The 15078-nt window shown below is 40.1% G+C and overlaps 1 protein-coding gene across 5 annotated transcripts in view; it reads left to right on the forward strand.

The window, feature by feature from the left end:
* The window catches only part of il1rapl1a (interleukin 1 receptor accessory protein-like 1a), a 628485-nt gene extending 613953 nt beyond the window's left edge, over window positions 1-14532 (forward strand). Inside the window, exons 11-12 of one of the 5 annotated variants that reach the window (XM_057852783.1) lie at window positions 1307-1351; window positions 12469-14532. In XM_057852783.1, the coding sequence (XP_057708766.1) occupies window positions 1307-1351; window positions 12469-13190 (767 nt within the window). In that variant the 3' untranslated portion in view covers window positions 13191-14532. The remainder of the gene's footprint in view (window positions 1-1306; window positions 1352-12468) is intronic. The other 4 variants (XM_057852781.1, XM_057852782.1, XM_057852785.1 and 1 more) reach the window with 4 other exon arrangements.
* Window positions 14533-15078: the final 546 nt, after the last annotated feature.

A 15078-nucleotide genomic window follows, 5' to 3' on the forward strand; every position in this document is an offset into this window, starting at 1 on the left:
CAATACCTCACATACTGGTCCAACTGTTTGGACTTGGTTGTCTTGTCTTGTTGTTGTTCGTCGAACATAACAACTAAGGCATCTGAGCAGTTCCTTACGTTAGCACACAGTACTGTGCATTGCCTGCTGTTGTGATGTTGATGCTAATAATGCTAACAGCGCGCACGCACGAGGTGCATTATGATTTGTAGTGCAGTGCATCGTAAAAATTCTACGCGTCATCTTCGTTATGGATTTAAAAAAAAAAAAAAAAAAAAAAACTTCGTCACGGATATAATTTAGGTTGCACTGAGATGTTCTTTAAAATTAAAACCACGGTGAAAAAATTCCAGACTTACAACAGCTAATTTAATACTTTTAATACCTTTAATAATGGAAAACTAAATTCAATGCTTTTTTAATACTTTTAATTTTTAATACTTTTAATAACCCGCGGGTACCCTGATTTATTGCTGCCAAAGGAGGGGTCACAAAATATTAAATGTGATGGTTAACTTACTTATTTTTCCCCCTTCTGTCATTGTTTGCATAATGTCCTCATTAAAATATGAAAACCTATAAATGTTTGGGTGGTTTTAGTTAAAGCAGACACTGTTTTTTCATCTGTGTGATTTTGACAAAGATCAGATCACATTTGATGGTGATTTTATGCACAAATGTCAGAAATTCCAAAAGGTTCAGATCCTTTTTCATACCACTGTAAGTGACCAGAAATTGCCCCAAAACTAATAGGAAGTAACCAAAAATCTAGGTCTTCCACTTCTTCTGGAGCGTCAATCTACAGCGTCACGTAGCGTGAATGTGAACTGATGTAATGAACACATTTCTCATCTTGCGTTCTTGAGCGCATGCATTTTTAAACTGCTGAAAATTCTGTCTGAACATACTCTCATGCATGCTTACTGTGCTTGGGAGACTGTCTGAAGCGCTAGTACATAGCGTGCTCTAGTTACCAGCGATGCAAAGTGTTTGTACTGTCGGCTTCATGCGGAACAGATGAAACGCAAACACGTCCTGGTTGGACCATACAGAATTAAACATCAGTGGGAAATGTGTTGAAGGCTTCGAGCCGTTGCTGACTGCGCTGCCTCTTTCCTTTTAATCAAAGCGAAATTGCCGCCGGCGTTACGCCTGACACAATCATCGTGGATGAATGTCCGATTGGGGGCTTGTGATTGAATCAAATGTGAAATGAAAGATCAATGAGAGCTGATAAGGCCACTTTGTTGTACACTTTTTTGTGTTGAGCATGATTGCGTGTCTTGTGTTGTGTTCTTGACCTGAATGTCAACATGTTTATGTTTAGGTCTCACCACTGAGCATTACCAGGATGACACGCGACTTTTTGGAGGTACTTTGCCCTGAATCTTCTTACACGCTATCAATTTCAGATCCTTACGGGATGTTACGAATAGATGCATTGAAAAACCTCTCTGAGATACACGCATACCAATTTTTAGCGTCCTAACAGGTTTTCAAAATGGTTGGTAATTCACTTGCACAAGGAGTGTGCTTACAGTTTTACAGGAGATGATTGCCAGAGGTGGGTAGTAACTAAGCTTGAGAACGATAAACCGATACGACCGGATATCCGGTTTTCCAGGTGAGAGATACAGATGTATCGATAGTAAAGTTACCATTCGACAGTAATTAGCCATTAAATATTCAGTGAACCGATAGTAGAGATAGAATTTGGCTATCGTGAGCACAAGAATCGGCTTCTAATGCCTAGTTCAATGCATTGCTTAATATGATAATTTAGCTTTTACTTCACATGCTGCGCTTGTGTCTTTCAGTGAATGACTCAAGTGCGTGTCATTCACCACGCAGCGCACACTTGGATCGAGACCGCACGCATGATATAGTATGAACAAGCACTACTCACAGTCGTGGTTGCGACAAGTTACTTCCCATGCATTTCGGCAGAACCGCTACTAGTCGCCGTCATTACCCGATCGTCACCGGCGTGTCATAACAACGCGAGAGCTAACGAAACCACTGTAACGCACGCAGCGTAGAGTTTTCTTCACAGCCCAAAACAAAAACGAAACTAGTAGTGGCAACGAAGCAACATGCTAAAACAATGGACAGTGTGATCACCGACGGCAGCGACGTGCTGTGATTGATTTTCAACGCACCCAGGAAAACAAAAGTCGGACTTTGAAGTGATGAAGGCAGCCAGATCTGTTCGCATGGGACAGAGCTTGTGTGAAGTGTGGAGCGGTACAGAAATCGTGAGTTTTAACCCTGAAAAACAACCCACTACAATGCTGGAAAGGGCGGCATATTGTTTCCACGAAACGCAGTCTGCTTAAACATGAACATGTGGATTAGTTGATCTTCCTCAAGAAAAATCAGCCCTTCAAAAAAGATATGGACAGTGATGAGCAATAAAAAATGAGGAAGCACGGGCATAAGTGAATGACATTGCTATGTATTAGGTTAAAGTAATGATTATTGACCTGTCTAAAATGCTATGTTTTTGTTCCCCCAATTATACCAGTAGTAAAGCATAATTTATTATTTATTTATGATAAAACTAGCAGGTTTAATTTCTTTTTCAAGAGCTGCTGCATATAATTAATATTTTTTTGTTTGTAAGATGTTTACATTGAAAGTTTGCACTTAAATTACTCACCTCTTGTGTTAAAAACACCAGGAAATACAGTAATTGAATTATGTCTTGAATGTGGACTTTTTTATATTTTTAAAATACTGTACGAACACACACAACAAATGTTTACTATCGTATCGTTTTCACTCTGTATCGAACCGTATCGTCCTTAAACTGTATCGTATCGAATCGCTCGGCCTTAAAAATGTATTGTTTTTTAATCGAATCGTAACCTGTGTATCTAGATACATATCGAATCGGCTTCATGCCAGAGATTCCCAACCCTAGTAGTAACGCGTTACATTTACTTGGTTACATTTACTTGAGTAACTTTTTGAAAAAAATTTATTTCTAAGCACACCGTATTTTTTACTTTTACTTGAATAGAATGAGAAACACTACAGTAGAGTCGTCACCAACGAGGCATTGCAACTATAATCACATGACTCGATTATGCCAATCAGACGTAACAATACAGTCACATGACCACACACAAGCGCTGTAAAAAAAAAAAAAAAAAAACTTTTTCACATCGAACAATGTCGTCAACATGACTTGAAAGCACGGATTTCATCTGCTCGATCAGATTTTATTTAGCTCCGATTGACCATGCAAAACCGGAGATATGATCGTTTTGATTTCGTGGTAGGATTTTTTTTCCACTGGAGGGCACTCATGCTCTTTGCACAAGTGAAGTTTAATATATGTAGATTTTTCTAGTTGGAATTCAATGATTTGTGTGTATTTTTTTGCCCTAATATGGTCATTTAATATGTTTAGTTTATGGAATTAGATTTGTGTCAAAAAAGATCCAAACAAAACTTTTGGATTAAACAAAACTTCCTAAATTGCATGCAAAAAATTCAGATGAAGCAAAATAATTGAACTTAACCCTTAAATACCTGCAACATGAAGCAATTATCAGAGAATATTAAAATTTGAAAATTGAGGTCCTAATGAAACCTTTTTTTCAAATTTGTAAAAAGAAAAGTCAACATGCATACGTGTAATAAGCGCTCTAATATCTTAAACCCTCGATAACACCTGTTTTTTTTTCTCATGGAACCTGAAGATGCATGTGTTGACTTGCATCCATCATTTTTTTTTTTTTTTCAAAAAGAAATGTCAAAATTCTGAATTAATCTCAAAATCATGAAATTTTAGGTGTATCAAATGTGACACATTTGGCAATATAGGGTTAAGCAAACAAAAGCATCTGCGGGCTATCATCTGCCTTTATTATAGACCCCAATCACCAACGTCACACAATCACGTGATCGCTGTATTGTGCCGCCATATTGTCCGTCATTGTGTGTCCGTATTGTCAATGATCGTAGTTTCTAAAGGTGGATTAATTTGCAAATTATGGAAGCCCCGGTGCTTTCAGACGCTGTAAACTCATTGGATGAGTTGCATAAAAGCCGTTATTTGGAAAAGCTTCGGTCGAGCTAGTCGCTAGATCCATATTTGATGCCCAAACCAATGTTTCCTCACGTCCGTTCCCGTCCCGTCCCGTCCTGTGCGTCAGAGCTCGTCCTGAGACCACAAAATTTATTTCACGATGAGTCGGGTACCCAAAATTGGCACCGGCCCAAATATAAACCGACATTTGGTCAGCTCAGCGTCACCGTTGTAACGATTGTAAAATGAAACTTGATCGACAACGGGCCGGTGTGTGCCGAAAAATAGCTGCCCTGCGTGAAATGTCCCCCCTGACGGAAGCGCTTATTTATAACGCTTTATTGACGTGAAAACATCAAATGTTTTCATGGACTCAGTACAGTAATGGATTTACGACTGTAAGATCAGTTTTAAATAATTAAATTACACAAAATATTAGTACTGTATTTAGTAACAAATCTTGGACTGGGCCACATAACCATCTTTGAACAGAAATGTATTAGTCTACAGCAGGGGTCCCCAACGACCGGGCCGTGGACCGGTACCGGTCCACGGCACATTTGGTACCAGGCCGCGCAGAAATAATAAATAATTTATTAACGACTGCATTCTGGTCGATTGACTTTGGCCTGTGCCGCTTAACACACCAATATCCCTGTCTTCTCTAGATATACAACTACAGCAGGCATGTCCAAAGTGCGGCCCGGGGGCCAAATGCGGCCCGTGCTCAAATTTCATCCGGCCCCCAGCCTCTGTCATAAGATCAATAATGTCTGGCCTGCACACAGACTTAACAAATTGGTCAGCAGTACTGCTACCAGCATATGAAGTAGCTTACACATTAAATGCTGCTCCTCATTTACCCACTAAAAGGCAGCAGCACTCTAAGCAACGTTACCCCTTGTGACGCATGACTTCCAATTTTCTAAAAAAAAAAAAAAAAAGTTGACTGCGATGGCCGACGCTTTAAGGATAGGTGGAAATTGGACTATTTCTTCACTAAAATACAGAACAACTGTGTCTGCCTCATTTGCAAAGAGACAGTCGCTGTTTTTAAAGAGTTCAATGTGAGGCGATATTACCAAACAAGACACGCTGACATGTACGACAAGATTACAGGGAAGATACGCAGCGAGAAACTGAAACAACTTGAAGCTAGTTTAATTTCAAAGCAGCAATATCCTTAGAGTCGAACGCCACAAAGGCTAGTTGCGAGATTCTTGAAATTATCAAATAAAAATAATAATAATAAAGCAAATGTGACACACAGAATGGCTTGCTAAAATTCGCTTAAATATATTGTTCTACGTAAAGGACGTCAGTCAAGGTCGGCCCCCCACAATTTTACCACACCAAATCTGGCCCCCCTTGCAAAAAGTTTGGACACCCCTGAACTACAGGATTGGAGGTCGTCATAGAAATGCATTGATTGGGCTGTTAGCACTAAATCTCTTTTTGTATATCTATGCGCGCTTGGACTCGATAACAACGTATGACGTAGGTCGTCGCCAATCACATTTCTTCCCGGAAATAATTAGCCCCCACACTAGAATGACTGAATAACAAACGTCTTTGGACAGACTTTTTACGGGGAAAAGGGAACCTGACGAGCCAGAAGATTTGCCTACAACCTCGAAGGAAACAAAATTTATGCTACTTCCCAATCACTAAAGACCCACGAACTGCGAAGGAGTGAATTCGTGACCTGTTTGTGAATAAACCGAGTGATATTAGCATGTCTGTGCAACAGGAATATCAGCTTGTAGAGATCACAAATCACGGCGACCTTAAACGTACATTTGAGACAACAACTCTACCGAAGTTCTGGTTTAAAGTCATTTTGGAATATCTTGACATCGCTACGAGCGCGCTGAAAACTGCTACTTTCCAACATCATGTACTTGTGATGCTAGCATCTCTCACTCTCCCATCTCGGGACCATCTCGTGTCAACGAAACAAACTCAAGCCTCCCACTGATTCAGCGGGTGAGTTGTATTTTTCCCTGCACTTAACACGACGGGGCTAAAACCAAATGCTATTTTATATTTGCTGTATTTTTCTGGCGCACATTGCCGGTGTTCTGACAAAGTTGGCATGCGTGTAACATTAAAAAGGACCGCGAATGCAGCGATTCCAAAGTGCACACTACAAACTGTCTTTAAAGAAAGGAATATTAACTTACGTTTGCCATGTTAGGTGCACACAACAACTGCACGTAGCCCTCTCACTTAACGACTTTGCCGTGTCGTTAAGCATTCATTTACGCCATTTCCGTGTTGCACATGTATGTTTATGATGTAAATAGTTTTTTAGCACCATTGGATAACATTGAGAGTCCAACTGAATATAAAAGAGGGCTTTTTTCACCACCACAAAAGCTTTGGGAGCAAAATTTTATAAGGGTGCAAAATTTGACAGAACACCGGTCTGTGAAAAAAAGACCCAAATCACACCGGTCCGTGGTGCAAAAAAGGTTGGGGACCCCTGGTCTACAGGTTTTCACGACCATTTCCCAATGACAATCACACAGGTATGACATTTATTAGTTCAAACAGAGTAAAATAATACATATTCACGGTACAAGAAAGTCGTTTCCGTGTGGGCGCTCCCGTCAGGGTGGACATTTCACGCAGGGCGGCTATTTTTCGGCACAACACCTGTTGTTGCGCTCACCTTCTTGCTGCGCGACCGTGGCGACAAGCTTCGTAGTCTCCGTCTGATGGTGTCTGCGATCGTGTTGGCATCATATTAATGTTTTTACCGCTGTCTAACGGCTGTCGACATAAACGCATCATGGACCGAGATAAACAAACCGTGCTGCTTTAGAGATTTGCCCGTTAAACAATGGGCACACAGCAACTACTAAAATGACCGTTTATCTTCTCTGTTACTGCAACCAACCGCCACACATGCCTTCACCATTTTGATTAATCAATGTTAACGATTGTCAGGAATGTTTTTGGTTTCGTTTACTAGACGATGATTCCTTAGACAAGCAGAAAAACACGCAGTAATAGGAGGAACGTACGTAGCGGTAATATGTAACACGATGAGCTGACGGACATTATGGTGGCACCAGTCAGGGGGGCAGAGTTGTGACGTCACGTGATTGGGGTCTATAGAGCTGGTCCACTGTTCCACGGCCGGGACGAGAACAACACTGCTCCTCCTGAATCCGAGATTCGATTTCCCGACAGACCCTCCTCTCCAGCAACCCTGAATTGACTTTACCGGGGAGGCTGAAGAATGTGATCCCTCTATAATCAGAACACACCCTCTGGTCCCCCCTTCTTAAAAAGGGGGACCACCACCCCGGCCTGCCAATCCAGAGGCACTGTCCCTGATGCCCACGAGATGTTGTAGAGACGTATCATAAAGTCTAATTTTTCGCCTGAAATTTAGGAAGTTTTCTTTGAAGCCGGCAGTTTTGTTTAAATCTTTTTTCACACAAATCTAATTTCATCTTATTACAGTATCATATTAACATTTCATATAGATGATGTTGTGCTGAGGAACAGAAATATACCATTGTTTTAAAAAAATTCAGACATTGTAAGCAGTTACTCATTACTTGAGTATTCTTTTCATCAAATACTTTTTCACTAGTACTGGAGTAAATCTTTAGAATTGCTAGTTTTGTCAGTGAAACGCGGACAGGCAGGTGGACCCAAATGCAGGGAAAGGGAGGCGAGGCAGATGAATGGTGTAAAAATGATTTAATTAAAGCCAACAAAAAACAAAGTACAAAACAAAGGCCGTGGTGATCCCAAGAAAGCACAAAGGCAAACAAAATTGTCACTAACAAAAGACTGGTTTTCAACAACCTTACTTGGAACACGAGGGCTTGGATAGACATCGACTTTTTGACATTGACATAGACACAACAAGGAGTGAAAAGAAACTGAGAGCTTATATACACACACACGCAGACAAAGGGTAACGAGACAACGAGGAACAGCTGGGTTACACAGGAGGATGCAGAACCAGCTCAAAACCTAACAAATTTTACTTTAGTAATATTATTTTTTTAAGTAACACTACTCTTCCTTGAACCAATGTTTTGGCTAATCAACGCACTTTTGATGATAGCTGCCCTAAAAATTTTCAGTCTCTTCCCTTAAACCAGATGCCAAGTATAGTACCAATACTGTCCTAGAAGAGGCGGCACAGAGCACCCCGACTGCCAGAAAAAAAGAGAAAATTTTCACTCATAATACACACCACACCACAGGATAATACTTCACTCTAACCTTTTAGAGGTACGGTATGTAAAAATAGTGCCTTTTTTAACTTTAATAAGAAGGCAGCTTCAACACACAACTTTAACTTGTAGCTTATTTCATCCCCTGGCCTGCCAAGTATAACTGTGGATCCATACTTTATTTCCCTACATTCTTCACCACAAACCCCCCCACACAATAATAGTCTCTTCCCTATAGAAGGACACAATTGGTTCTCGAACGCTGTTCTCGAAGTCTCGTGAAATTTGCCAAGGTCTCCTGTGAAGGTCAGTGTTAATTCCATGTCCATGCGCAACTTTTCTCTAAACATTTCAGCAAAATGGAATTATCCCACGAGGCATGAAAAATTGATTTTTTAAGCTTCCACCGTACAAAGTTGACGATGTGTGACCCAAACAACCACTTTTCAACTTTACAACAGTTTTTATCAACTGCAGCTACAGTGTCTTTGCCCACTAAGAGAAAATCATGCTTCTACGCCAAAGCCTTAAAAAAGACAATCTCTGTGATTTATGAATCCAAACTCAGAACTGATTGGTCGCAACACAGAGGGTAGTAAATTGAAGACTATACAATAAAAACTTCAACCTCCAGGCATCTTGGGTGGGCTATCTGTAGGAAATTGGTCCCCTAGCTCCAGTCAACCTACATTAGGTCTTGTTTCATCGCTACGGAACAATACAGTACAGTGATCCTCGGTTTACGACATACTTACAGTTTGACGGAATCCGAAGTTGCACGTATGATGAAACGGGGCTTATTTCTAACACAAAGATTACAGACGTTTTCCAATTCTTTTAAAAACTCACTTCTTGGCAAGGCATTTAAAGGTAACCACAGATAGAAAACCTTGTAGTTCTTAAAATATCAATGTTAGTCTGAGTTATAATTAGGGTTGTTCCTATCATGTTTTTTTTGCTCCCGATCCGATCGTTTTAGAGTATCTGCTGATCCCGATATTTCCCAATCCGATTGCTTCAATTCCAATCATTCCCAATAATTTTTCCCGATCATATACATTTTGGCAATGCATTAAGAAAAAAATGAATAAAACTTGGACGAATATATACATTCAACATACAATACATAAGTACTGTATTTGTTTATTATGACAATAAATCCTCGAGATGGCATTTACATTATTAACATTCTTTCTGTGAGAGGGATCCACGGATAAAAAGACTTGTAATTCTTAACGGATAAATGTGACTTTGTATATTGTGACTAAATATTTCCATCAGTGTATTTGTTGAGCTTTCAGTAAATGATACTGCAGCCATTTAACTGTTCTGCCCAAATGCATGATGGGAAGTGCAACCATGACTGTGCGTAGGGCTACCAATTGATATATCTTCTCTCCGTTGGGAAAGAACATAGGGTGTTAAGAAAATGATTAGAGCTGTCCCGACTAGTCGACATCGTCGACGTCATCGATGACGTAAATCCGTCGACGAGCACAACATCCCGTCGACGGTTAATGAAGGGTTAAAAAATATATGCGTGGAAAGTTCAGAATGTTTGACGCTCTGTATGCATGCGGGCAAAGCGGCAAAAAGCCAAAAAAAGCGCACCAGAGTGTCCAAAACATTGACTTCTTTCAAAGAAACAAAGGAGGGAACACTCTTGTGTCCTGTCTCTTCAATGCCAAGCTTGGATGTACGTCTGCCGTGAATAAACACCCAAAGCGCCGTCACCCAGTTTGTAAGTCAATCTAACTAACTAATGACATGTTTTATTGAAGTTGCTAAGCCTGTCACGATATGCAATGAGTCCATTTATCGCACGGCAAATAAAAATGAGGGCGGTAATTTTCACGGCTGCCTTTTATAGCCGCGCACGTGCGTGCGTGCATACATTGGTGCGTGCGTGCATACATTGGTGCGTGCGTGCTGATGGCATATGAGTCTCGAGTTCCTTTATCTTATCAACACGCTGTAGAATTAAAGTTCTGACATACAAAATAAGAAAACACATCTATATTAAACACTGTAACGTTAGCACTGCTACACTGAGGTGAATGGGGGAAAAAGGCAACTTACTTTAGCCTGCTATAAAACTTTGGCAGTCGTCTCGTGAAAGCAAACTTGCGGTTAAGAGATGACACTTCAGACATGAAAAATTGCTGGTTAACAGCATTTGCAAACGAAAAAAATGACCAAAAAATCTATTATTGACACTACATGCAATGACAAAAAGTGCTTTTTTTTCGAAATGTAAAGCTGAAGTTAGCGGTTTAGCGAACGTACTTCCGGTGAACATTTCAAAATAAAAGCATGTCATGTTCGTCATATAAATAGCGATTTCTGAAGTTAATCCTACATACTTCAGAATTCAGATTCTACACTAAGCCTTTAAAATGACACCCTTTATGAAAAATCTGATTGGCAATGAATAATTATTATAATACTATTATATATAGTACTATGCTATACTATTAATGCTAGGTGTTTTTTTAAGAATTGTTTTGAATCATGTTGGAAAGGCGAAGTCAGTGTTCTAACTCTGTTTACATTCCATTCTTTTGCACTAGTTAATTCTATCAGCATTTGAACTCATTGTTTATTTGTGATTTATTATTGTTATTTACGTGTTTATTTGTACTTTAATAAATAATTTAAGTTCCAATATGTTTTTGTGAATTGATAAGCGTCAACAAAAATTTCATTGCTAAATTAGTAAAAAATAATAATAATAATAATAATTTTAATTATTAGATTAGTCGTTTGGGACAGCCCTAAAAATGATCAACTACTGCCTTTCTTCCACACATTCCCACGTTAAATTTAACTGCTGAGAGAGGTATTGTAAGGCTTTAGCCACATAAAAAATGGCTCCAAAGGCTGTCAAAATTCTCTCGACTCATTATACGCTGCCTTTTAGCGCTATCTATAGGTAAAACGGCGTCTTTATAGATTGAACGTGACAATGCGTGAGTGGGCCATACAGCGCATGTGTTAATTACGTAACGTGATTCATTAAAAAAAATTAATTACCGCCGTTAACGCAATAAATTTGATAGCCCTACTTTAAGCCAAAACTACTCTGGATGAGTGTAAGACATTTTGTCTGTAACGTTAAGTACAATTAGAAAATGATTTAAATAGAAAATATATATATATTAAAAAAAGGCATGTCCGATATTTTTTTGCCGATTCCGATACTTTGAAAATGACGTGATCGGACCCGATCGAACGGCATCCCGATCTTTAGTTATAATAATTTGATATCAAAACTAGGGCTTTAAAAATTATCGCGTTAACGGGCATTAATTAATTTTTTAATTAATCACGTTAAAATATTTGACGCATTTAACGCACATGCCCCGCTCAAACAGATTAAAATGACAGTAGTGTCATGTTCATTTGTTACTTGTGTTTTTTGTCGCCCTCTGCTGGCGCTTGGGTGCGACTGATTTTAGGGGTTTTTCAGCACCATGAGCATTGTGTAATTATTGACATCAACAATGGCGAGCTACTAGTTTATTTTTTGTTTGAAAATTTTACAAATTTTATGAAAACGAAAACATTAAGAGGGGTTTTAATATAAAATTTCTATAACATGTACTAACATTTATCTTTTAAGAACTACAAGTTCACAACAACAAGTTGTTGTTGCCATATGGCAAAAAAAATGCCACATGGCAAAATCCATTTTGCCACATGGCTAATACCGCTTTTGGTTATCGGCCCTGCTTGAGAGAAAAAATACCATCGTTTAAAAAAAATCCAACAAAAATATAAGCAATTACTCACAATTTTACTCATTACTTGAGTATTATTTCTACCAAATAATTGTACTTCAGTACATTTTTTTAGACGACTACTTTTACTTGAGTAGTATTATTTTGAAGTAACGCTACTCTTAATTGAGTAAAATATTTTGCTACTCTACCCACCTCTGATTATCTGTCACAGTACATGTTATCTTACATTTGATGAATAATTTTTCGTGTACAGAAGCTTTCGTATCTCGAGGTACCACTGTAATATGCAAAATTTAGAATTTATGGATAGCGAAAAACCAACATGTGAAGGATTACTGTCCGTTTGAAGCTGGCATTTGTCGGTCACTTTAATACTGTGAAAAAGCTGGGTTAGATGTTTGAAGTGTCTTGTGTCTAAATCTGTCCGTCTGTGTGTGCGTTTAGTGTTGTCCTTTGTCCCCCAATGACAAAACCCCTCAATTTTGACCAGCTTTCCTGTTTCCCAAAGCTTACATCGAGGACGTGGCACGCTGCGTGGATCAGAGCAAGCGGCTCATCATCGTCATGACGCCCAACTACGTGGTTCGGCGCGGCTGGAGCATCTTCGAGCTGGAGACGCGCCTGCGCAACATGCTGGTCACCGGCGAGATCAAGGTGATCCTCATCGAGTGCGCCGAACTGCGCGGTATTATGAATTACCAGGAAGTGGAAGCCCTCAAACACACCATCAAGACCCTGACCGTCATCAAGTGGCACGGCCCCAAGAGCAACAAGCTGCACTCCAAGTTCTGGAAGCAGCTGCAGTACGAGATGCCCTTCCGGCGCACTGAGCCCATGCTGGGCCACGAGCCGGCGCTGGACGTCAGCGAGCAGGGCGCTTTCGGCGAGCTGCAAACCGTCTCGGCCATCTCCATGGCGGCGGCCACCTCCACCGCCATGGCCACCGCCCACCCGGAGCTTCGCTCGTCCTTCCACAACTCCTACCACACCACCGTGAGGCAGAAACACTACTACCGCAGCTACGAGTACGACCTGCCCGCCGGGGGCACCCTACCGCCGCTCTCGTCGCTGGGGAGCCAGCACACCTACTGCAACATCCCTCTGACGCTGCTCAACGGGCAGAGGCCGGCCGGGAAGAGCCGCGAGCACAGCCTGGAGGAGGCGCACGCCAACAACGCCATGTTGCCGTTGCTGCCGCGCGAGACCAGCATCTCCAGCGTGATCTGGTAACCAGCTTACCAGAAGCGACGTGGTAAAAATTTCGCTTTTTCAAGGGGAGACTCCATTCCCCTCCTCCGAGAGAACCGACACTCTGTTAAGGGTTATTTTCTACGTGCAGATTTGTAATCATCGAGGACACTCACGTGGAAGAACGCTATCACGTATGCACACACATGCATCCATCTACGCGTAAGGAAAACAGGGTCTTGTACATATAGCTCCATTCATTTGTAGCATTCTTCTTCTGTTCTATCATTCACACGTCTGTTGCCTTCTCCATCCTAGGAGTTTGCTTTGACTTCCAGAGGTGTATATTTTTATCACTTTTTTTGTACTATTTTAATGCCCATGTGCTTGTTTGCGAAGACAGTTATGCAGTGTACTCTTTTGTTTGAAATCTTTGCATTCTTTTTAGGTTTTCCTGGACAATTTCTCAGCTTCCGGGAGCTGCAAAGACTTTGGTTGTTTTCAGTGTGTTTTGACCTGTAGAAGGTGTATCTACTTCAAAAAAATGGAATATCAACAAAAGAAATCCTAGAATATGCAAAAATAACAGGCGGGGCTGGGAAGAAGGGGGCGGGGCTTGTCCACACCAATCAGCTCCCTGCAGCAGAGGAAGAGCAAGATGACGACAAAGACGGATTTTCTATTTGAGACGCTGTTTGAGAATGCCTCACCTTAAAAAAAAGAAAGTGTAGATTATTTTAAAAAAATAACTCTATTTTTATAAGCAGTTGCCTGAGGAGTCACATTTTATTGTTTCATCTACCATGGGAGGACAATTTAGTGTTTTGTACACAACTTTTGCACCCCACACAAACTCTAATCATCATTTTTGTTTGTTTTTAAAAGACAAAAAAAAACAAAAAAAAAAAATGTTGACATTCTGATAACTGCTTTGGTTTCCTATGTAACAATAATTCATGTTTAAGGCAAGAAAAAGTACATTTGTGTCCAGGGGGGAAAGACTTTAGATATATTTGAAGGTGTGACTTTTTTGAGTATGCATAGCAAATAGATATGTATTCTATATATAATATAGATATTTATATAAATATATAAACACAATTTTCACGCGGAGAGAAATGTCTATCTTTATAGGAACACGAGTCATGATCAGTTGCCCTTATACTTTCTCACTGCACATTAAAAACAACTTTGATTTCCTTTGTGTGCCTCCTGTTTTGTGTGCAACTCAGACGTAAAGTTACACTTACACGTACTTCTGACTTACATTTGTTTGTATGATGATACTTGATATCTGGGATGTCAAACATACACTGCTGTAGGGCTGCAGCTATCGAATATTTTAGTATTCGAGTAATCGACTGAAAATTCTATCGATTAATCGAGTAATCGGATAAAACATTTTTTTAGGTAAAGAGCAATTATAAATATACATGAGAAAAAAAGATATTTAATCCAATATTCAACCATTTTCAGTCAATCAATGCCTTTATTTTCAATGTACATTGTTGAAAACAGCCAACAATGGCGTACCGCACGCAGGCTATTTTTAGACCGTGACGTCGCATCGTAAAGTGGAAGTAAAGCCGAAGTGGGACATTATAGACCCGCCCTCGCATAGACTTAACGTAATTTGTGCTACTTTTCGCCGGTAATCTTTCAAAAACGAACATGCCGATCACGTATTGCTTTTTTGGAACTTGTAGAAACGACTCTAGACATTACGACACATGAAGGATGTTTTCTTCATACGTTTCCGGAAACCAAAAACTCGGGAGGAAAAAATGTGAAGACCGAATCAACTTGTGCGGACTTTAACACCAGCTCGGCGAATCCATTCACGTTTCATATGCAGTAAACATTATGTTGGGTTGGCATGGTTTTTCAGAGGACAAAGAGGTAAGCAATTTTTATATTTTTAACCTTTTTT

This window comes from Corythoichthys intestinalis, chromosome 12, assembly GCF_030265065.1.
Source record: "Corythoichthys intestinalis isolate RoL2023-P3 chromosome 12, ASM3026506v1, whole genome shotgun sequence".
NCBI classification, from domain to species: Eukaryota; Metazoa; Chordata; class Actinopteri; order Syngnathiformes; family Syngnathidae; genus Corythoichthys; species Corythoichthys intestinalis.